Source organism: Sphaerodactylus townsendi, linkage group LG08 (assembly GCF_021028975.2).
Source record: "Sphaerodactylus townsendi isolate TG3544 linkage group LG08, MPM_Stown_v2.3, whole genome shotgun sequence".
In the NCBI taxonomy this organism is placed as follows: domain Eukaryota; kingdom Metazoa; phylum Chordata; class Lepidosauria; order Squamata; family Sphaerodactylidae; genus Sphaerodactylus; species Sphaerodactylus townsendi.
The window spans coordinates 111778395-111801856 of NC_059432.1; the positions used below are offsets into that span (position 1 = coordinate 111778395).

The 23462-nt window shown below is 56.3% G+C and overlaps 2 protein-coding genes across 2 annotated transcripts; one reads left to right on the forward strand and one right to left on the reverse strand.

Annotated features, from left to right (window-relative positions):
• Positions 1–1692: 1692 nt before the first annotated feature.
• On the reverse strand, positions 1693–4118 carry FAM43A (family with sequence similarity 43 member A). Its single transcript, XM_048505498.1, has 2 exons — positions 4004–4118; positions 1693–3858 (listed from the first exon to the last, which is right to left on the reverse strand). The coding sequence occupies exon 2, from the start codon at positions 3236–3238 to the stop codon at positions 2102–2104; it is 1137 nt and encodes a 378-aa protein (XP_048361455.1). The 5' UTR covers positions 3239–3858; positions 4004–4118; the 3' UTR covers positions 1693–2101.
• Positions 4119–9713: 5595 nt separating this feature from the next.
• LSG1 (large 60S subunit nuclear export GTPase 1) lies at positions 9714–21034 on the forward strand. Its single transcript, XM_048505495.1, has 14 exons — positions 9714–9892; positions 10150–10276; positions 10381–10501; positions 11796–11882; positions 12868–12954; positions 13281–13341; positions 14950–15126; positions 15735–16127; positions 17577–17678; positions 17788–17931; positions 18189–18312; positions 18709–18788; positions 19770–19943; positions 20669–21034. The coding sequence occupies exons 1-14, from the start codon at positions 9794–9796 to the stop codon at positions 20837–20839; spliced, it is 1947 nt and encodes a 648-aa protein (XP_048361452.1). The 5' UTR covers positions 9714–9793; the 3' UTR covers positions 20840–21034.
• The last annotated feature ends 2428 nt before the right edge of the window (positions 21035–23462 follow it).

Here is a 23462-nt window from a genome sequence, read left to right on the forward strand (position 1 = left end):
ACCCTGTTGGCACCGGCCACGGCGAGAGCTCTTAATCTTGGCAGCCTGTGACCGGAGCTGTGATCTTTTGCAATCCTTTGGCACTGGGCCCGTTCCCTGGGAAGAGGCGCACCTTGATTGAGGCAGACGTTCAGGCGGCTTTCTGGAAGCTTCCGAGGGACCAGCTCCACAAATCCTGACAGCTCAGGATATCCTCCAGCAGCCGCCCACTCCGAGGCAAGAAGGCTCCACGTCGGCCTCCAGGAGGCAGCTGGGGTCCAGACGGGAACGCAAAAAGCCACGGGGCCCTCGGTCTCCTGAGGTCAGGCCTGGCAGCGATGCCCCACGGTCTTGGGTCCGGTTCTTTTTGCCCGTGTGGAGCCAGAGATCGGAGTGCTGGCCGAGCATCTGGGAGACCTGGGTTCCAACCCACACACTGCCATGGGACCTTGCTGGGTGACCTGGGGGCAGCCTGACCTTCCTCAAAGGGCTGTTGTTGGGAGGACAAAATGGAGGAAAGGAGAACATCATCCACTCTTGCTCCCACTGGAGGAGAAAGGCAGGATATACATAAAGCAAATCAGTCAATCCGTTCACGTGACCTTTCTCAAGATCCTTTAGCGGAAGTTGCTGGAGTCCAGCTGGAGACCTTCCCCAAGCAAAGCAGAGGCCACGACCCCTCCCTAAATGAAGCCGCCCTTGACTTACACTCAGGGTCTGTCCCATCACCTGCTACTTGATCCTTCTAACTGGAGAGGCCGGAAACTGAACGTGGGCCCTTCTAAACACAACCTCTGGCCCTGAGCCACAGCCCCGGCCCACTCAACTGCGGGAATTATAGTGCCTGGATTCAAATCCCTACCCCTGCCACAAAGCTCACTGCGTGGCCTTGAGACGGTGACTCACAGCTCAGCCCCCCCCCCCTTCCAGTGGCTGTCGATGCACCCAAATCCCCTGAAACTGAGTAAAGATCACAACCAATACAACCCACCCAACCCCTGGTCAGTGAATTCAATCCTGACCCAAGGTGAGGAGAACCTGGATGGGGGGGGGGGTGAAGTGAGAGGAGCCGCCTGGCACGGCCACACACTTGTGCCAAAAAGGGCACCCCAGGATCCCGTGAAATGTGGCCCCACAAGGAAACCCAAGCAGGCACCCATAGGTTTTGAGACACCTGCTCTGAGAACACGCGGCCTTCAAGCCTTTCCGGGGCTGCTTCCACATACACGTTTTGCTGCACTGCATGTTCTACTGCACAGATGTCAAACTTGTGGCCCTCCAGATGTTCAAGAACTACAATTCCCATCAGTCCTTGCCAGTATAGCCAATGCTCATGTTGGGAGGGACTGATGGGAATTGAAGTTCATGAACATCTGGAGGGCCACGAGTTTGACACCCCTGTATCTACTGCAACAAAGTCGTAGTTTAGGACAGACACAGTCGGAATTCAAAATGATCTGGCTGGATTAGAGAGCTGGGCCAAAACTAACAACATGAACTTCAACAGAGATAAACAGGCAGAAGAAATGAAATGCACAGATATAGGATGGGGGACACCTGGCTTGACAACACCGCACGAGGAAATCCCCTCATGTTAACCATTTCCCAGGATGATCTGTGGCCCTCCCCACGGCGGCCCCCCAGGGGAAGATGCGCATCACAAGAGGTGTGCCAGAGAGATGGCACACAGAGAGCCAATGGAGGAGGCGCCTCTTCCACAACCTTCCTCTTTATTACGCCCACTTGGGTGCAAAACAGTCCAGGGGGAAAGGAGTCTGATCCGTGGGTGTCCTCCCCCACCCACCACTCCCAGAACAAGACCTGCGCCACACTCGTCTGTCTGCTCCGTAGGCTGAAGGGAAGGTCCAACTGTCCAAGATGCCTTTTGCACAGCAAAAGAGAAACAGCCCCTGGGAGCGGATGGAAGAATCAGCCGCAGCCACGCCAGTTCAGCAAAGGGAAAAGGGAGGGAGAAAAAGCTCTGCCCCCCCCCCGCCTGTGCAGAGGCATCCGTCCCGCAACAGCAGCAGCTTCACAAAAGGGGGAAGTCCCCGGGGCCACAGCAGGGCCTGCAAACACGGCCACAGACGGGAGGCCGGCCGCTCTTCCAGGCTCTCGGGTCTCAGCCGGTGTCGCCGGGCTGCCGCTGGCTGCGGGGGCCGCCGTCGGGGCGTGGCGGCTGGCTGTGGAGCGGGGAGGCCTGGCTACTGCGGGCGGGGAGGCGGGTGGCGCGCGGGGCCGGGGGGTCTCGGATGGCCAGCTGGCCCAGGTGGGCGGCCAGCGGGTCCAGGCCGGGCGTCGTCTCCTCCTCCTCCTCCTCCTCCTCGTGGTCGTGGCTGTGGCGGCGGGGCGGGCGGGGGTCCGTGGATCTCTCCTCCAGGGCCTCGCCGCGGGGGTCCTCGCTGATGGCGCCCAGGCGGGGGGCGCTGCGGCTGCGCTCGACGGGCGGCTTGTAGGCGGCGCCGGCGGGCCCGCGCAGGAGCAGGTGGCGGAGGGGCGGCGCGGGCAGGGCGGCGGGCTGGAGCTGCTGCTGCTGCTGGCGGCGGGCGTCGGCGCGGCGCTTGAGGCGTCGGAAGTCGGCGAGGGCGGCGGCCGAGGTCTGGTAGAGGAGGCGGGCCAGGGCGCGGGCCTGGTGGGCCTTGGGCAGCAGGGCGGCGTGGCAGCGCAGGAGCACGGCCTTGTGCTTGCCCTCGTGCCGGTACACCCAGGCGAAGAGGCGCGGCAGGCGCGGGTCGGCCGCGCAGTAGGTCAGCCGGTGCAGCAGGTACAGGTGGCCCGGCGGGCGGGCGGCGGCCTGCGGCTCCTGGTCGGCGGGCAGCGGCGCCAAGCGCAGGCCCTGCGGCCCCACGCTCAGCTGCATCCGGGCGCCGCGCCGGCCCGCCTCGCTCCGCGCCCAGATGCGCCCCACCGCCGCCTCCGTGCAGCCGTCGCCCTTGGCCTGCAGCGTGGGCGCGTTGCCCAGGTACAGCGCCGGGAAGGTGGGCGCCTCGCCGCTCACCCGGAACGTCCCCCGCCGACGCCGCCCGCCCAGCAGCCGCCCCAGGCGGCCCAGCGCGCTCGCCGGGCGCCGCGCCCCCAACGCCGAGGCCGGCCGCCCCCCCGCCGACGCCGCCGCCCCCCCCGGGGGCTCCTCCTGGCCGCCCGCCAGCGCCGCCGCCTTGTGCCTCTTCCACGGCAGCATCATCGCCTCGCCGCCCGGGGGCCGCAGCGGGGCTTCAGGTGGGGGCGCCCGACGTAGCCGCGGACGCCGCCCGCGCATCGCCGCCGCGCGCCGCCGCAGGCGCTCCCGCCACCCCGCGCCACCGGCCCGGCGCTCTCGCCATCGCCCGGCGATCCGCAGCCTCGCGCCGCCGCCGCCTCGGCCCCATATAGAGGCCGGCGCCGAGCCGGGGGAGGAGTCCGCCCGCCCCGCCCGCCCTGGGCCCGGCGGGACTCGCCTCGCAGCCAGCCAGCCAGCCAGCCAGCGGCCCTGGGGAAGCGGAGCCGTCCTCCCCGGTGGGCCAAGCCCCTCTCCGGCCCCCGGCCTGGCCTGGGCTGCGGGGGGGGGGCGGGGGCCCCGCCGAGAAGGCCTTAGGAGGGGGCAGTCACAGCCCCCCCACCCCCCCCCCGCAGAAGCTGCGGCGGCAGCGCTGGGCGCCCCAGAGGCAGCGAAGCCCGCACAGGTCTGCTCCGCAGAGCCCCTCGCCACAGCCGGCCTCGGGGAGGGGGGAGCGAGCGAGCGAGCGAGAAGCCTCTCTCCTCAGAAGCCCCCTCCCCAGGCCACGCCGCTGCCCCTTCGTGTGCCCCCCCCCTTCAGCGTGGCAGTCCCGGAGCGGGGCAAAAGAACGCCAGGGCGGGGCACTCACTTCGGCTCCCCTCACCACTGCCATTGTCACTGCCCTGTCGGGGGGGGGGGGGGAGAGAGGAGGGGAGGAACAAGGGGAGGCCCCTGTCAGCTGATGGCTGGTGATGCTCCCGGGAGAGCGCCTCCCCCCTCCTCCACTTACTGCCACCAGCTCCTCCAGACTTGACTGCTGCAACTCACCCCTTGCGGGCCGGCCCCCATCTGTGACCCAGAAGGACCCTGCTGTGATGCTGCTGTTCTAGGAGCTGCCTGGACTCCCAGCAAAGGTGTGGTGCTGCTGGCACTGAAAGCCCTCCGTGGGTTGGGATCCATGTCTTGCCAGACAGACTGCCTCTCCTGACACACACACACACACACCCCCGCCCCAGAGGGCACCACACTCTGCAAGGAACAACTGATTGGAGGACTCTTGCCCCCAAAGCATCTGGCTGTCTTTAACGAGGGCCAGCCAGGCATTTGGGGGCCTGACCCCTGCCTGTGGAAAGGCTCAGTCGAATGAGACCGGTTCCACCTGGCCTATAGTTGAGGCCGGCTATGGCAACTACTAGCCATCTTGACCTGGCCTCCAGTTCCCTTCACTTTCTCCTCTTCTGTACTATTTTAAACTGAAACGAGGAGGTGGTGCTGTCCTGTCCTGATTCCCCATCTGTAGAGTTTAAATGTATCGTTTTAAATGTTTATATTATATTTATATATGAATTGTTAGACACTCTGAGCCCCCTTGACAGGGAGAGTGGGATATGGATGGACGGACGGACGGACGGACGAAACCGTCTTCTGAGCCAGAGCAATCTTTGTGGTCCTCCAGCAGGACAGCTCTAATCTAAAATTTGGGGATGTTATGACTGGCAGGTCACATTCACACACAGCCACGAGCCACTGTGGGTAAAAATGGACCACCCGTGTTCAGAGGCATCCCACCTCTGAATAAGAGGAATAAAGAAGCAGAGGGGGGGAGGGGGCTATTAAAACATCAGTGGCTAATTGGGTAGCCATCCTCTGGATGTGATGCCGCCTGGTCATCTGTGACAATTGATTCCCAGACAACCGAGATCATTTCCCCTGTAGAACATGGGGGTGGGGGGGTGGAGCATTGCCTCCCCCCAGCTCCATCCCCCAAACCCCCAGGTATTTCCCAGCATTACTCACATCACTCGCTGGGTAATTTCAGAAGAGCCCTCTTGGATCTGACCTGTGAGGGTCCATCATGGCAGCCAAACAGTTATTCTGGAGGGACCAGCAGGGCAGAGACATCGAGACCTTCCTCTGACATCGCTTCCTGGCACTGGTATCAACAGGTTGACTGCCTCTGGATGTGGAGGTTCTCTTTAGTCCCCATGGGTAGTTGTCACTGATAGACGTCTCCCCCATTAGAAATAGACGTGCTAATTGGGCTACGAAGAAAAGGCTGATAATGACAGCTGTGTGTATCCCCTTCGGTGATAGGCCGGTATAGAAAACCAAACAATACATACATAAATAAGTGACTCAGCCACCCAGGACCGTGGCGGTTTCCAAGGCAGGAGGTGCACAGTGGAGTTTTGCAGCCGGCATTTCCGGACTTCCTCGGTGGTCTCCCATCCGAGTCTTAACCGGGGCTGACTCTGCTTAGCTTGTGAGCTGTGACAAGCTCGTGCGAGGTTGGGCTGTCAGACTTCTTAAGGCACAGCTGGCTGATGCTCATCATTGGTGCACCTCTTGTAATTGGGAGGGTATCAGGCAGTTTTACCTGTGTTCATTTTCACAGACAAGCATCCCATCTGTCCTTCCAGGTCACAGCTGGTTCTATGTCATGATCGCCCCCCGTTTGATCCTGCTGTGTTTTTTTTACTCCTGCCCGGGATGTGGGAACCTGTCTTTTCTCATCCCCCCCCCCCTTGCCATGTTTCTATTTTTCCACTTAGGTCCTTTTGGGGCCTTATCATCTCTCTGGAAACCTGCTTTTGCAATTCTGTCAGTCGTATGGAATGGAGGTTGTTTTGACCCAGGTGGGGGAAGGCAGTTCCTTCTTCCAGCAGACCGTGGGACTGGACAAGAGCCACCCCCCTTGGGAACTGGCAGGCTGGAGTGGAGAGGCATGACAAGAGGTATAATGGCTGCAACACTGGCGATGCTTAGTTCTGGCAATGGAAGTCTAAATGCTTATTCCTGATGCTGTTTCATAATAAAGAAGTCAACTGAATACAGAATCTTATTATTGAACGGTCCAGGGTTACAACATTCTATTCCTAAATTTCCTCCCTCATACCTGACTAGACTGTCTCAAATGCTGTTTATTATAACTGTAACCTTCAATTATCTCAACAGTTATTGAGGGACTCAACAAGGATGATTGAGGGACTGGAGCACCTTCCCTATGAGGAGAGGCTGCAGCGTTTGGACTCTTTAGTTTGGAGAGGAGACGGCTGAGGGGAGATATGATTGAAGTCTATACAATTATGCCTGGGGTAAAAAATGTTGACAGAAATTTTTCTCTCTTTCTCACAATACTAGAACCAGGGGGCATTCATTGAAAATGCTGGGGGGAAGAATTAGGACTAATAAAAGAAAACACTTCTTCACGCAACGTGTGATTGGTGTTTGGAATATGCTGCCACAGGAGGGGGTGATGGCCACTAACCTGGATAGCTTCTTTCTTTAAAAGGGGCTTGGATAGATTGGATGGAGGAGAAGTCGATCTATGGCTGGCCAATCTTGATGTGATCATATGATCTGAGAATTGCCGATAAATGCCTTAGTATCCAGGTGCTCGGGAGCAGCAGCAGCAGCAGCAGGCCATTGCTTTCACATCCTGCAGGTGAGCTCCCAAAGGCACCTGGTGGGCCACTGCGAGTAGCAGAGAGCTGGACTAGATGGACTCTGGTCTGATCCAGCAGGCTTGTTCTTATGTTCTTCTTATGTTCTTATTTGTGTGTGCGTGCGCACACTGGGTCTCACAAGTGCTTGGACACACCACACTGCATAACCCAGTCCCCTAATTCCCGATTTCTGCTGGATGCCATGACCTGCTAATGAAGATAAAATGTATGTTGCACATGCTCACCCGTGCTCTTTATTATTTCTTCGCACATTTCAAAGTTCGTGCCATTGCTGCATACCACAGGGGAAAAAAAACAGCCATAGAATCACAGAAGGGGCTGTCCAGGCCATTGGTCCAACTCATTCCTCAATCAGTGGTGTAGCGCTGAGGCAGGGGTGTGGCGGGGCATTCCACAGTGAGCGGTGCTGCGGGGGGGAGCAGGGCGTGCATGCCCCGGGCGCAGTTCCCCCTCGCTCTGCCCCTGTCCTCAATGCAGCATCAGCCCTAGAGCATCCTGGACAAGTGTGTATCCAGCTGCTGCTTTCAGATGGCCAGTGAGGGGGAGCTCACCAATTCCGCAGGTAGCCGATTTTACTGCTTGTAAGACTCAAATCAAGGATTTTATTATTATTATTTATTACATTTAATAGACCGCCCTACCCCCGAAGGGCTCAGTAAGTCTCAAATCAAGGACCCCTGCCTCCCTCTGCCCCCTTCCGCACTCCTGACACCACACTGCTGACAGCTTGGCTCGGTCTTGTGGAGATTCATTTATTCCACCACAGCCTGCCCCACATCGACTGTTGTGGGTTTTCCAGGCAAAGTGACTGTGGTCTGGTAGTTTTTGCCTCTAATGTTTTCCCTACATCTGTGGCCGGCATCTTCAGAGAAATGTCATGGTGAGATGTGCTTCTCTTATTGTGCCATGCAGAGGAACACAACTCACCATGACAAGCCTCTGAAGATGCCAGCCACAGATGTGGGCAAAAACTGCCGGATCATGGCCATACAACCCAGAAGACCCACAGCAGCCGGTTGATTCTGCCATTTGTCAGGAGTGTCTTGATTGTGTGCTCCCGCATGGCAGGGGGTTAGACTTGATGGCCCTTGTGGTCTTTTCCAGCCCTGTGATTCTGGTCTTGAAAGCTTTCACTTATACACTGCCCCGCACTGTCTGCAAAACCAAGAAGGGATTCTCTTTCATGTGGTTAAAGCAATGCTGGGGGAAACGCTATTGTCCCATGGTGGGCAGCCCCCCATTCAAAATCAGCTTCCTGAGCATCTGAACGGTCAGACAGGGCATTACAATTCATGTGCATGCACTTCTATGAATGGCACGCATTAGAAACAAGGTGCATCCCTCATGACCAGAACTTCTGGAGGTTGAAACTGGAAGAGTGACACATCGAGGAACACAATTTTCACCTTGTTGCCAAGAGGCAGAAATGCAAGACCTTGATTTATCTGGGATAAAGGCCAGAAAATAAGGGCGGCCCCTAATAAGCAGGGAACAGGTGGAGAGGTATGCAGTCCAGTGTGGGCCGGCTATCTGGAAGCCATCTTTAAAAACAAGGAGCAGGGAGCTGGCGCTCAAGAAGGGCTTCAGGGTGGAGGGAGGCCCAGGCGGGCTGCTTTGAATCCACAGGAGTTCTTTCCACAGGAGCTCCTTCGCTCTCGTCTGCATGTATTTGCTTGGCTGGGTCTCTTGCAGGTGTGGGCTTCTGTGTGGTGTAGCCAGCAGGTCTTCCGTCGGCTCCGCCTGGGAGTTGCCAAAGGGGCCTGGAGGAGCACACAGTTTCCCCAGTTGGGTGTTGTGGGTCTTCCGGGCTGTATGGCTGTGTTCAGATAGTAGTTTCTCCTGATGTTTCACCTGCATCTGTGGCTGGCATTTTCAGAGTCTTTCCCTGATATGGTATTTGTCCCGTTTCTCTGCTGCTGGCATCAGGACGCAGCAACCTTTCCTGGGGTGGTTCAGTCTCTAGTGGGTCTGGTTCATCAGTTTGGGGAGGGGGGGGGCTCCTATGGATCTGAGAACCCTCCGTCGGTCAGGACTGTTCTGGAGACCACTGTGGGAGAAGGAAAGGACCGTAAGGGCAGCCAGCGTGGCTTATTGCTTAGATTGTCATCTTAGGATCTGGGAGAGCCAAGATCAAATCCCTGCTCTACCATGGAAACTTGCTGGGTGGCCTGTTTTTTTTAGCCACACCTATGTTTTTTTTCAAAAGTGTTCTTTGTTTGTGGGGGGTTTTTTGGGGGGGAGAACAAATTGGCTGTTGGGGGCTTCCTAGGCTGTGTGGGTGCAGTCCGGTAGCTTTTGTTCCCAACTTTCCAACTGCATCTATGGCTGGGCTCTTTGGAGACATGTCACAGCCACACAGTCCGGAAAACCCACAACAGCAAGATGATTCTGGCTCTGGCATCTATTGCCAGACAAGGTGGTCCTTCACCTGGTCTGGAAGTCTGATTCAGAGATGCCCTGAAGTTCCCAAGCCGGGCCCAACTCTGGTCATTGGCGCTGTTTGTTCCCAGCACCTGGCACCCAGAGGTGTCCTGCTCCTGCCCCTGGAGGCTTTACCTAGCCTAGGGAGGATCTGATGCCCCTTCCCTCTTTTTCCTGCCCTCTCTGGAGGGTCGCTGGTCTGCCTCCTGGCTTAGTTGAAGAGCTGCAGCTGGGTAGGAGAAGAGGGGAGGTCAAGAAGAGCACAGCTCCTGAGACGCCATCACGGGAGAACTGCGGGAACCGGACGAGAAGCCCCGAGGAGCCTCCAAGACCAGCAGCCTGCTGGAGCATCATCAGTTCGGGTGAGCCAAAGGGGCGGGTTCGCACTGGCCTCGGCTTCCCAGCAGCCTCCGCGCCCGCACGCAGATTACCGGCCGCTGGGGGCGGGGCGATTGGGCCCGCCTTCCCGGGGCGCAGCAGCCAATCGGGCGGGCGGAGAAGATCGGCCTCGGCCGGCCCCTCGGAGCTGCGGCGCCGCCTGCTGGTGGGACCCGCGATGGCCGGAACCGCCGGGGGAGGCCGCGCGTTCTGCCCGGACTCTTAAGGGCGGCGCCACCGGCCGCCTCGCGCGATTGGCCGAGCGACGCTACGTGATCAAAAAGCGCCGCCGCTCAGTGGTCCGTGTCGCGTGGCTCCCGGCGGCGGTGGCGGCGGCCTCCTCCTCCTCCTCATGGGCAAGAAGAAGGCGGCGGCGGCGGCGGGGCTGGGCCGAGCGCTCATGCGGGAGCGCGGCCAGCTGCGGGGGGGTCGCCGTGCCGCACCTGGATGGGTAAGGAAGGGCGGGAGCTCCCTGCGGGCGGAATGGGGCCTCCTTCCTTCCCCGGCTCCTTCGACCGCGGCGGCTTCGCGGGGAGGATGGAGTGCCCCTGCAGGTGGAGGCTCCACCGCCTCATCGAGCTGCTTGTGGGTCGGCTCCGGCGCCGCCTCGTGTGCCGAGGGGAGGGGCAGCTGGCGGCGGAAAGCCCCGGGGGTGGGGGGGCGAGGGGGGGCGCCTCCTGAGCACCCGCGGACTTGCTTTCCCAACAGCTCCACACGAGCGAGTTGAACGACGGCTACGACTGGAGTCGCCTCAGCGCCCAGTCCGTCACCGAGCAGAGCTCCCTGGAGGAGTTCCTGGCCACCGCTCAGCTGGCCGGCACCGAGTTCGTGGCGGGTGAGTCGGCGAAGGGGCCAGACTGGTCCGGCTCTTCGTGCTTCTGGACCTCCCCACCCTCCACCCTCCACCCTCCTGGCTGACTGCGCTGCCTTTCTCTGCAGAGAAACTGAACATCCGACTCGTCCCTGCTGAGGCTCAGACGGGCCTCTTGACAGCCGCAGAGGCTGCAGAGATCCACCAGCTGCACGAACAGAACAAGCACTTCCTCCGCATCCCACGCAGGTGAGCCTGCCTGCTGGTGAGCAGCTTCTTCCTTCCCCGGCAGGAAAGGGGAGAAAGAACTTCAGCCCAGAAAAACCAGATCGCCAAGAAGGCTCAGGCCAAAGCCTTCAGGCAACATAAGTACTGATGGGTTAATGTGTGTGGAATCCACAAGGGTTTTCTTAAAGCATAAGAAATAGTGAAGAAGTCCCCTAAATCCAAATGCAATTTGGCCACAAGGTCTTCCCCAATGGTGCAGATGATAAAAATACATACAATGAAGTAAAATGATTCAAAATGCAATATTCCTGATCCAAGTGTTAACGCTTTGAAAAAAAAGAATTGGGGGAGGAGAAAGGGATCATTTAATTATTGTCAGAGTCATTTATAAAACTTAAAAATGTAAATGTCTCTGAATTTTCTTGATTTTTGAGAACCAGCTTGTGGACTTAAAACAGTAGAAGAGGCCACTGATATTTGGCCAGGTACAAGATTTTCTTGAGATCTCAGGTGGGTTATGGCTGCATTGTGAGTAGCATCCTTGAAGAGAGGGCAGGAAGGCAATTCACACTGAGGAAAGAATTATATACCGGGCTACGCACACCTATGCAAGCAGGTTGTGGTTTGGTTGTGAAATTCACTATTTACAGAAGGGGTACAATTGTGCACTTTGTTCTTGAGGACTAATGGGCGCTTGTGTAGTTCTGGTGCAGGACTGGCATCTTCTCATATCAACCCAGCCTTGAACTGAGCCAGGCTATGTTCAGATTAGTGCGATTTGCTTGTTACTGAACTCCCCCCCCGCTCCCTTGTTGCCCAACTTTTTGTTGCTTTTCACATCCCTAAAGAAGGAGTCTGGGCAGTTTCTTTGCACTGCTGAAGTGCTTCACAAGTTGTGCCTCACAAATGGTTCTGTGTGATTTTTTCTTCTTCTCTACCTCGTGTTTGTGGGTAATTGAACACTCTCAACCCCCCCCCCCCCCCCACACACACACACAGACATACAGTTTGGAACTGAAACATTTGGGAAGGGAATTGCTGCCCCCCACCTTTTCTCTGACATCTTTGTCAAGTTCCTTTGGGCTTTCCTCTGGTTCCTCCTCTACTTACTTAGCAACTCCCTGACCCTCTCTAAAGCATAAAGCCCAGGTTGCAGAAAGACCTTTTCTCTGTTGGGGTGATGTTGATTCCGGCCGTGGTCTTTGATGCAGCTGGGGCCATTTCAACGTAGATGTGGCTCTGGTGATCTGAGTTGTGCTCGATAAACAAAAAGGGAGGCAATCCTGAAGGGGATTTTTTTTGCTGGTTTCTGCAGGCCTTATTGGGACAAGCAAACCAGCCCTGACTTGTTGAACCAAGCAGAACGAGACAGCTTTCTGGAGTGGAGGAGGCAGCTCGCTTGGTGAGTGGGTGTCAGCTGGTTCTGCCCGCTTCGCTCTGCGTTGCCAGGGTCAGAGCACCACAGCCCCTTTTTCCTTGCCAGGGCAGCATCTGGGAGTGGCTTCTGGGTTTCAGAGGGCTTCCGTGAGCCAGTGGGGGTGGGGGCTCTGCTTGGCTCTGCTGCTGGGTCAGCTGGCTTGACAGAGACTGGGGGAGGCAGCAGCACCTTTCCCTACACCAGGCTGGAGATCTAGCGTGGTGCAGTGGATAAGAGCAGGTGGATTCTAATCCAGGGAACCAGGTTTGTTTTCCCACCTGTGTATTCCTGCTGGGTGACCTTGGCCTAGTCACAGTTTGTTCAGAACTCTCTCAGCCCCACATGCCTCACAAGATGTTTGAAAGAGCCAAAGGCTCTTTTGTTGTGGGGAGAGGAAGGGAAAGTGTTTGTAAGCCACCTTGAGTCTCCTTATAGGCGGGGGTGGTGGTGGTATAAGTCCAAACTCCTGTTCTTCAGGCTTGGATCCCCTTCTGGGCTGCGAGAAGAACAGTTGCTCAGATATTGAGGGCATTGCAAGGACCGACAGGAGCATTTTGCTCTTGGGAAGAAACACTGTTCCATCCCTCTGACACAAGAGGGTGCTGGTGGGTTGGGGAGCTGTGCTGCAAACTGGCCTGGCAAGTCCCCCTGGAAAGGGTGCTCCAAAGTGTTGCTGTCTCCTCAAGAGTGTGTTGATTGGTTCAGAGGGGCTCTTAGTTCCACCAGGCCGGTTCTCAGCAGAGACTGGGGCAATGCAGCCAACTGTGCATCCTCTTCCCTTTGCCAAAAAAAGGGTTGAGGCCCCAATCTGCTATGAGTGGCGGCTATTTGTGTTCTCCCTGTGGGCACCCACAATGCCGGCACAGTGGCCTTGTAAGATTTGGTCTGAAAAGAGCCCCACAGAAAGGAGCTGTCTGGCGAAAGGGAAATAATTGATCACAGTTATGTTTTATTTCTTGCTGCATTCAAGTTTAGAGGAAGAAGAGAAGCTGATTTTGACTCCGTTTGAACGGAATCTGGAATTCTGGCGGCAACTTTGGCGAGTCCTTGAAAGGAGGTGATGCTCCCTTCCATACAGCATCATGTCGGGGGAGGGAAAGGGGCTGGTGAAGTTCTTCAGTGCTGCAGCCAAGGCGGGTGGGGGGGGGTGTTACAGTGCAGTCTTTAGCAATGGAGTCACCGTATAGGGGCTGCTGGGCTGGGGGGAGATGTAAGGGCCCCAGGGATTTTTAGGGCTCACAGTTGAGCTGGCACTCTCCCGTGCCCCCCTGCCCCAAATAGCCAGTCCTCTCTGCTGTGTGCTGCCTTCCACTCAGCTGCCGCTCTTCTTCAAGGGCTCTTGGGGAGGGCAGGGGGAAATGGCGCTTCCCTTCTTTCTTGCAGTGATGTGGTGGTGCAGATTGTGGATGCCAGGAACCCCCTCCTCTTCAGATGCCCTGACTTGGTAAGTGAAAGGCAGGAACTGAAGTCCCCTCGTGTGGCTCTTGCCCTCCTGCTCCAAAGGTGGCTCCAGAGTGAGCCCCTCCCCATCTGCAGTTCCTTGCCCCCAACGAGCAGTGCTGCTGTTCAGGCAAAAGAATCTCTGAAAGAAAATTCAACACTGGATATCAGAAGGGGAGCTGTGGCCGGTGAAAGAATTCTAAACCCAGAAAGCTGAACTGGAGTGTGACCCATTATTGTATGGGTACGTAAAAGTAAATCAAAACAGGTGTCAGTTAGCCCTGTGATTCTGGAATGGATGCATGTGATAAGCACTGAGTCCCCTATCTATCAATTTCTTAAACTGGAACTAAATCCGTAGAGAATTGTAATAAGTCGGATTAAGATAAATCCAGTTCTAAGCTGACAGGCAGACTGCTGAATGCTGCGGCGCTTGAAGTCCAGCCTACAAGATGCCCTCGGAGAGGAATCTCCCAGCAGAAGCCAGACCAGACCTCTGCATTCCTCTTTCTGTAGAAAACGTGGCAGCGGGGAACAGAAATTAATCTTTCCAACTCTCACAATGGTTCTCTGCTAAATAAAACCATTCTTCCAAAAAGGGCAATGCAGATGAGTAAATAGAAGTCAGATACAACTTAATAACACTATTTAAAACAATCAAAACAACAATAGGCCAAAATTAGAACTGTTTGTAATTAAACAACATCAGATCTCCATTTTCTTCAGCTCCACTAGGGAACTGCTTCATTAAGTGTGAGTTCTGGACTTTGCTGTGCCTGGCCAGCAATTGGACTGTCCCTAGGTTTTGAGAGGGCATTGGTTCATGGGCATGCAGATGATCAGAGTCACGATTATGTGCCCAGAGTGACACTGTGCAACTTGTGTTGATCTCAGGTGCTGTCTTCCAGGCTCTTCGTTTGTCCGCCCACTGCCCTAAGATTCAAATGCTACAAAAGCTGGATGGAAGGAGGGGGGCAGTCCCCACAGTGGAAGAGCAGCTGGTCTTGACCAAGAGAGAAGGTTCTCCCGTAGAGCGAGGGGAGCCTCTCCGAGAGAGCCAGAGAGGTCTGGCATTGAGCCCTGTTGCCTGGTTAAGGCCCCTGTAGCTGTGGAGGAAAAACGGGATTCCTGCTCCTGGTGGCATTCCAAAACGAGAGCTGCCATTCTTGGGTTGGGGCACAGCTAACTGCCAGTGGTTACGAGACTTGTCTAGTGGTTTGGACGGAACTTCCTTCTCTGTGCTTTGAAGTCCAGCTGGGACCGTGCAGAAGCTTCTTCCTGCTAAGGAAGAGGCACTGGCCCCCAGAGTTTGGCTGGGTTGAGGACAGCTGTTAGCCCAGGTGTGTGTGAAAGAGAGAGGCCGCTTGAACCAGCCCTGCCCACCCCAGGAAACCAACGGTGCAGGGGAGAGGCTCCGCTTCGGGAAGGAGAAGGCAGCATGGCTGGCCACACGGGCTTCTTGCTGCCAAAGAGGCTGTTACTTGGGGTGGGCCTGGCCCCTGCACCCATTGTGCTAGCACCTCCGTGTGACGGGCAGGGATTCCCTGCGAGGGGCTGCCTCTCAGTTGGTTTGGATGGCGGTTGGAGGTCTTGTCCAATGTCTGTCCCGCAGGAGTCCTACGTGAAAGAGCTCAGCCCAGAGAAAGAGAACCTTCTGCTCCTTAACAAGGCCGACTTCCTGAGTGAAGAGCAGCGGGACTGCTGGGCACGCTTCTTTGAGGGCGAGGGGGTGAAGGTGGTCTTCTGGTCAGCCCTGGCAGAGGAGAGGCGGCTGGCGTTGGCCTCCAAGGTATGGGGGGGAGGGGAGGGCGCTTGTGCTTGGAAGGTGGCGGCTTCCCTCAGGGTTGCCTGAACAAAGATGTTTAAGAAGGAGAATGTGAACTTGGGGGAAGCTGCGATGGCCCTTTGGACGCCCCCTTTCCAGCACCGGTGGGAGGGGACCTTTGAGGGATTTTGCTTTTTCCAAAGGATGCATGTGTGGGAAAGAAGCAGTTTTCATCTTGGGGGGGCCGCCAGAACAGAGGCCTCCTCCCCCTCCCCCCTGCCTCCAGGTGTGGCTTTGGATCCTGGTTCAAGGACATGACCTGTGTCCAGGGAGCACTGGGGATGGAGGAGGACCTCACTCCACCCCAGAAGGCGTTGGCTGGCTGACTCCGCTCGTGCTCAGAGTGGCTGCAGAGAGGGCTGCTTGGTTGCACAGATCCCTTTCAGGCGGAGGCTTTGTGTCCCCCCCCGGCAGGGAATGGGTGGGTGAGCAGAGGAAGGAGTGGGGCTCTCTGAAGCACAGGAGGCAGCCCTGTAGCAGGCTTTTGTAGCAGATGGCAACTGGGGAAAAGTTTGCAGGCCCTTCTTTCCAGCCTTTGACCCGCTCTCTGTTTCCTCTGGTTTGGGGTGAAGGCTGCAGAGGGGCCTGAGTGGGATGATGAGCAGGCCAGCCGGAAGTGGCAGCAGCTCTCCCCAGGCAGACCCGGCTCTCCCTCGTGGCCACCTGGAAGTGGAGAGTCAAAGGGCAGCTCGGAAGATGCCAGTGAGGAGGAGTACCTGGATTGTGAGGAAGAGGCTTGGCTGACCTGTTTGGAAGAGGAAGAGGAGGCAGCAGAGACCGAGGCCCCAGCGCAGCCCTTTAGGGAAAGGAGGACGAGCGGGGCCGAGGTGCCGGAGCCAGGACCCCAACAAAGCCAGCCCCACCGTAACAGCAGCCGCCTTGTCCAGAGAGATGAACTCCTGGAGATACTCCAAATGGTCCACACTGGCAAGAAGCTCAGAGAGGGCGAGGTCACCATTGGGCTGGTGAGTTGGAGCAGCTGCCAAGCCAGAATCATGGGTGAGGGTGGTCTCCAGTGATGAGCCTGTCCAAGGCCCTTGACCTGGCTGTGGGTGTCACAGGTGAGGCCCCCCAGAGGCCTCTCTGAGATGTAGTAGTCAACTATTAGGCAACACGATCTTCTCTAAGAAGGGTATGATGAGAGGGAGGATCATTGGTGTCCTCAAGCACCTTTGCACTGACTTGTGCCTTGATAAGATTTTTTTCTCTCTAAAATTCTAATGGTCAATTATGCTTTGACTGAGCCACTCTTTTATTTGTCCGTATGCAATGCAGTAGTGTGAATGTGGTAATTTAGACTTTGCAAATACACTTTGCATTTTCCCTCTTTTATAAATTAAACAGTAAGAGTGGTCTTTAGTTGTTTAACCGAAGGACCTTCCAGATGGGAGGATCACCGTAGGGACACCAAAACAATATTTTCTTTTCTGTCTGAAAAAAATAATAATCTGGCACCAGAGGCTTGTGAAGTTTAAACAAAGAATCAAAAGTTTTTATTGACAAGAAAAACACAAGGAAGTTTTTCTGATGAAGGATAAAATTGAAATTATATATAAGAAGCTGGTTCCTGAAAGGTTTACTATTTTACAAGTTGATTCAGTGTCTTTTTACAGTTGATACAAGGTTCATACATCTTTAGTGCCTTCAAGTTGTTACAGTCACTTAAATTCTCCACAAACAAAGGACCCACCAGGATCGGTGTTCAGTTTTCTATTTGGCTTTCTTGTTAATGAGCTACAAAAACCTTAATTTCTACCCTCAGATAATAATAGCCTATACAGTTCCTCCAGGAAACCCCATCATTTCTCTGTTTATCAGCTAAACCACCTCCAGGAGCTTCACTGCCTATATCTGGATGGGTCCTCTTCAGAGAAAATCAACCAAGCCACCAGTGTGGTTAATCAGTGTTACTGTATTATGGCTACCTTCAGGACCTTGACACAGACTCCCTAACATAAATCTGTCCTTCCTGGTCAAGGTGGCTCCAGCTCACTGGGAACTGAGGTCCTCCAGCCTCAAGAAGAATGAAGTGAACTTCTAGCAGAACAACCATTTCCTCTGGCATTAAAATCAGTTCCCCCTCAAAACTCATGGCTCTGGCTAAGACTGCTCTGCAGTTCTCTTTAGCCAATCATGTGGGGTTCCATGTTAACCCTTTGGGCTCTTAACGCTCTACTGCCTAAATGTGCCTAAGGGTCTGTGGCAGACAGCGGGGACTGTGCTTGGGAGCTGGTTCTGAACACCAGGACTGAGCAGTTGAATAGAAGAGAGCAGCTCTGAGCATAGGCAGAGTGGGGTTTGCTTCTGCCAGTCATGCTCCAAACTAGGGTAGCAGACACATGATGGGGGGGAGGGACGGGGGCAGGGCGGGCTCAGGCCTGCCTGTTGAGGCTGTGTTGTGTTTTCCCTCCTAGGTGGGGTATCCCAACGTGGGGAAAAGTTCGACCATCAATGCCCTCCTGGGAAGAAAGAAGGTATCTGTGTCAGCTACACCGGGCCACACCAAGCATTTCCAGGTATGGGTGGAAGCAGCAAGCAGGGTGCAGGGCAGAGCTGCCTCTTTGCCAGGGGGGGCATTCATGTGTGTGTGTAGTTTGTGTAGCTCTGCTTGGCTTCCTTCTGCAGACGCTGTACGTGGAGGCCGGCCTCTGCCTCTGTGACTGCCCAGGTCTCGTCCTGCCCTCCTTTGCCGCCACGAAAGCTGAGATGGTTTGCAATGGGATCTTGCCTATAGACCAGATGCGGAATCACATCTCCCCCGTCTCCCTGATATCCTTCTCTTCGCCTCTGGCGGTGGGGAGGGGGAAAGGGCAGGCAAGCAAAGAGGCTTGAGCTGTCGGAGGGCTGGCTGCACGGAAGAGGCTCTTTCTCCCCCTCGGGCCTTGTTGCCTGGGAGGGAAGGAGGGGAGGGGCCAGTAGCTTGACTCAGGATTGGGGGTGGGGGTGCCTGCGTGGACTCTGGGGGGTGGGGGCTGCTCTGGCCGTCTCCCCCTACCACCCAAGCTTTGATGCCTTCACTCGGTCACGTTTGCCAGCGGATCCCACGACACATCTTGGAGGCAACCTACGGGATCAACATTGTCCGACCTCGCGAGGACGAGGCGCCCGACCGGCCCCCAACATCTGAGGAGCTGCTGACGGCCTATGGGTGTGCGTAGTGCGGCAGGGCTGGTGCTGGCCTCTCTTGCAGGGGCCGGCTGTGGGTGCTGGAGTCCTTTTCCCACCCCCCTTGGCTGACGGGTGAAACCTGGGCTCTGCGGAGAGTACCCGGGTGGGAGAGTGGTTGCACGATTCAGAAAGGTGTAATGCAGGACTGCCCTTCTTCAGTGGAGTTTTCACGGGAAGAAAAGAGTCTGGCTGCACAGTTGTGTGTGGGGGGGGGGGGGCGTTTCCTGGGCTCAGAGGCGCCTTCCTTGGGGCTGGCTGGCCCTTCGCTGCTTCTGAGGCTGAGCAGTGGGGGCTGCATCATCCATCTCACCTCCCTGAATGGATTGAGAGCCAGTCTGGAGCAGGCTGCCCAGGTAACGCCCTGCTGTCTTTTCCCAGGTATGCGGGGGTTCATGACAGACCACGGACAGCCGGACCAGCCCCGTTCAGCCCGCTATGTGCTGAAGGACTATGTTGCTGTAAGTTAAGAAGGGAGGGTGCGTGGCTTCATGGAAATGGGGAGGGGCAGTTTCCTCCCCCTCCCCCAAAGTCCTCACAAGTCACCTGCTTGTCTTTTAAATTGTTTAGAACAAATTGATTGTTACTCGAGCAGCAAGAGTCAAAGAGGCCAGGAGTATGCCCACTCCCAGGAACCCCCTTGCAGGGTAGAAGGAGAATGACATGGAAATGTAATTTAAAAATTTATCATTGCGACCAGCTTTGAACAGTAACGTCTGAGTGTCCCCCAAAAGGACCTTGAGTAGAGGGAGGGGGTATTTTCTGCAAGCCTGGAAAAAGGCCCAGTTTTACAGAACAAGATTAAGCGTAAAAAGAGAATTAAAGAACACTAGAAGCCTCTGTGCTTCTTTAAGAAAAGAATGTACAGCCGAGATCTCCACGGCCTTTTGGGGATTGCCTGCCAACCCCCAACCAACCAACGTTGCCAAACATTTCTCGCCTTGGAGTCCCCAAATGAGGTTAAGGTGAGGGCAGAGTCACACACAAAGAATGGCAGAGTTAAGCTGGAGTGCTGGAGAGTTAGGGGATGGACGACAAAAGGCAAGTCAGTAGCTGGGGGGAGGGAAGGCAAAGGCGGGAGGGGGACCAGGGATGATTGAGGAGGAGACGGGAAATGAGATTCTCTCCACAAGTCTCTGCAGGTCCCCCGCTTGCAGTTTCAGTGTTTGAGAATATTGATGCAATGCGGCGGCAGGGTGGTGGTGGGGGGGGGCTGCTTTCTTGGAAGCTTTTGGGTAATTCTTCCAGTCTAAGCTAAGAAGAGGCGTGGGGTGTATCAGGAATGATGTTGGCACCCACAACTGCACGCTTCTATTTGCGAAACTGAAAGTTACTGTTGTGTTGTTCTGCCTTACAAATATACTCCTTATCAGAGGTGAAGGCGTAAAATCCAGAGGGGCCGACCATTAACTGGATCCCTTTGACCCCTCCATCCCTCACAGGGCAAGCTGCTCTATTGCCACCCCCCTCCAGGAAGTGACCCCGAGGCCTTCCAGTTCTCTCACAGAAAGGGAGCTGCAAGCAAAAGCGGGCACCCCCTCTCAGAGGCACCGGCGAGCTGGAATCCAAAGGCCAAGCAGATTGAAAACACGGTGGACGGGGCCTTCTTCCACCAGGTGAGGAGTGGGCCACGGCCTTATCCCCTTATCTCATCCTAGCCGCCTCCTGAGAGGTTTCTGAGGCAGGGTGGGCCCCTCTGAACTCCTGCTGTCTCCCTTTCTCCACCTGAGGACCAGCCGAGGTAGCGACAGGAGCTCAGTTTGGAGATAGGAGGCACAGTGTGGCCACAAAGGTGCCAGGTGGGTCTGGGTAATTGCCTGGCACCCTTAGAGAGCCAAGCAGGATTGTGCCCCGCTGCTGCTGTTATTGACACAGGTTCTGTGGCCCGCGGGCTTTTCTTTGGGTTTCCTGCTTACCTCACCTGGCCTTTGACCACCTCCCCAGCACAGCTGTAGAAAAACAATGTGGTGTAGTGGTTAGATGGCTGGATTGGGAGATCCAGGTTTAGAGCTCCTGTCTGGGAGGTGGGGGCCTGCTGGGTGACTTAAAGCCAGTCGCTTCATCTCAGCCTCACAGGTAGATTCAAGGCCAGGAGCACCTTAGAGGCCAACATAGTTGGGGGGGGGGGAGGCAATAAGATGTCGAGAGTCGAAGCGTCCTGCCTCGGATATTCGATGCAGGGCGTTTGGACTCTGGTGAGCTCATGCTCTTGGATCTTGAGGATCTTCTGTGGAGTGGAGCCAACGCTTGGCTCCTTGGGCAAGGAAGGGAACCTGGAGGAGCCACACAAAGGGAAAGGAGTGGGATAAAAACCTCCTCACTAACTCAGTCTTCCCTGCAGGAGAACGTCCGAGCCCTGACCCGGGGGGTCCAGTCTTTAGGGGGCTGTCAGATGGGCCCAGCCCCCCCGGCCTCCCACCCTGAGCCCAGCCGAGGCAAGCCCTGGAAGAAGCACGGCAACAGGAACCGGAAGGAGAAGCTCCGCCGCCTGACCAAGCACTTGGAGGCGTAGTGGGGCCCTCGAGAGGAGCCCCGAGGAGTGGCTCTGGACTGGCCTTTGCGTGGCTTTGGGGCTATGTGGGGCTGTGTGGACAAGCGGTTTCCTGTGCGGAAAGTGTGGGCTGTGATGGAACTTGGAGCCCTTCTGAGTGACACAACACAGAGACGGACGACACCCTTTTGGAATAAAGTTTCCTTACCTTTCTCATCTCCTTTGTGACAGTCTGGAAATCCCTCCCATCGCCAGATGTCACAGTCCATCTGTACCCTGCACTGGTCAGCCCTCACCTGGAGTATTGGGTGCAGTTTTGGAGGCCTCCCTTCAAAAAGGATGTGGACAGAATGGAGCGAGTGCAGAGGAGAGAACCAGTGGTGGGATTCAGCCGGTTCGCACCACTTTGGCAGAACCGGTTGTTAAAATGGCGCTTGTAAACAACCAGTTGTTGAATGATTTGAATCCTACCACTGGAGAGACCCCAGGATGATCAGGGACCTGGAGCCCCAGGAGGAAAGGCTGAGGGACTTGGGAATGTTCCCTCTGGGGAAGAGGAGGTTGGGGGGGGCGGGACATGGTTGCTCTCTTGATGTATTTGAACGGCTGGAGTGCAGGGAGCCGCTCCTGTTGGCAGCTGAGCAGGGGACTTGCGGTCATGGGTATAAGTTACCAGCAGAAAGGTTCCAGCGGGACAAGGATTTTCCTGACAGTGAGAGCAGTTCAGCAGTGGAAAGGGATGTGGGATGATGCGGTCTGCATCAGTCTGTCCCTCTGGCAGTCTTCAAGCTGCGGCTGGACGAACATTTGTATGGTCCTGTATTGGGGGTGGGGGGTTAGACTTGATAGCCTGTGCGGTCCCTTCCAACTCAATGATGAAGAAGCAACCTCACCCTGCAACATGCTGCAGAGATGATGAGCTCTTTGGGGGGGGGGGGGGTTATGCAGAGCGTGTCTTATGCCGTGTGAAAGCTGCTGGTGGCTCAGTCCTGCCCAGCGCTCATTCTTGAAGCAGGGAAAGGCACTTTGTACATGCTTGGCAGCACCCTCCTCTCCAGTCAGACCTAGTGAAGGGCGGGAGGCCCTCTGGGCAGCTGGCATCACCAGCATTCAAAGTGTTTGGGGACCAATTTCACCTCCAAGGAACTCCGGTTCCGTCTTCCTTTGTGAATATATATGTCAGTTGACTGGGGAAATGCATTTTATGGGTTTGTAAAAATGAGACCCTCCCCCTGGTTGGAGGAAATGGCCCCAGCCCTGCACGGAAGCATCCGGAATGACCTTGAAAGTTGGCTCTTGGGTGTCTGTTCTGCACTCACCGAAGTAGGACCTCTGAGCCAACCTTCGCAGGTCTACAGCCTTCCAGCCAGGCTGAAGCTGCGTTCCTTGCTTAAGCAAGAAGTGCTGAGCTGGACATGACCTGTTCGGTGGAGAGGGGGAGTGGGGGGGGGGAGTGGGGAAGAGGTGGCTTCTGGTGCCAGAAAGCCCTGATACCATCTCTGCCTGCAACTGTGCTCCTTCCCTCTCGGTGGGGCCTTATCGGCTCTGGAAGGGCCCAGGCTGGCTTCGGGCCTTTGTGTCTGGAAGCACACCCACCCCTACACAATGGGGCCCGGGCAGCCAAGGGAGAGGCTGTCTCCCCACCGGGCTTCTGCCCAATGCCCAGGCTGGCTGGGACAATGGCTTCAGCGGCCCCGGGGGAGCAGAGCTGCAGGGAAGTCACGTGTCTGCAGCAGGCCCTTTGACCAGCCGGCTGCACTTGGCTTTCCCTCCTGATAAGAGCCGCCTGGGAGCCAGAGAGCCCCCCCCCCCCCCGCCCGCCCTCAGTCCCAAGACCAGGGAGGCTCCCTCCTCACCCTGCAGCCAGCCCAAGGGGTCCAGACTGCAGCTGCTGCTGGCAGAAAGGGTGGGGTACTCACTTTGAGCTAAGGAACAAAAAGGGGGTGGGTGTATCACTGCCCTCTCACTAGGGAAAGATGTGGGGGGGATCTGAGTTCAAATGGACTCTGTTGTTATTACTAAAACACCCCCCAAGAAGCAGGAGAGGGGCCCCCACTTGGGTCTCACCAGGAGATGACCATTCCTCCAGTCTCCTGGCATTGCTCTGGGAGGGAGGGGTGCCTGGGAGAAGCAGCAGGGAGGGGCCACAGCCATTTGGTGAGGTGGGGGTGGGGGGGAATCAGCCCTCTAGGCACAAAACTGCTGCCAGCTTTTCATTAAGCAAATCCCTTAGCCAAATACATGCCAGTCTTTCCATTTTTCTCCTTGGCAAGAGGTTATGACTGGCCCAAGGTCACGCACGGAGCTTTCCTGGCCCAGGGGGGATTTGAATCCAGGTCTCCCAGAAGCCAACCCACTACTCTAGCCACTATACCACACAGCTTCTACTCTGCACTGGAGAAACACTGGCCCTTGGGAGTTCTTGGGCCTGGGGGGGGAGGGGTGTGTGCTTGAGGGGAGGCTGACTTGAGAGGTACATAACTGACAGGGAGGTTTCCCAAGCAGCTCTTATCCACAAACCTTATCACAAAGACGGAGTGACTGACGGCTGACGTGCCAAATGGTCTTTACACTGGTCATGTTGCTGGCTCAGTAAACTGGGGCCAGGCTTTGATCACACTGACTATCTGGGACGGAGGGGGCA

Coding starts and splice junctions, on each gene's coding strand:
- LSG1 (XM_048505495.1), top strand. CDS start 9,794: ATGGGCAAGAAGAAGGCGGCGGCGGCGGCGGGGCTGGGCCGAGCGCTC. Junction 12,955..13,280: donor TGGCGAGTCCTTGAAAGGAG/GTGATGCTCCCT, acceptor TCTTTCTTGCAG/TGATGTGGTGGTGCAGATTG. Junction 13,342..14,949: donor TCTTCAGATGCCCTGACTTG/GTAAGTGAAAGG, acceptor TCTGTCCCGCAG/GAGTCCTACGTGAAAGAGCT.
- FAM43A (XM_048505498.1), bottom strand. CDS start 3,238: ATGCGCGGGCGGCGTCCGCGGCTACGTCGGGCGCCCCCACCTGAAGCC.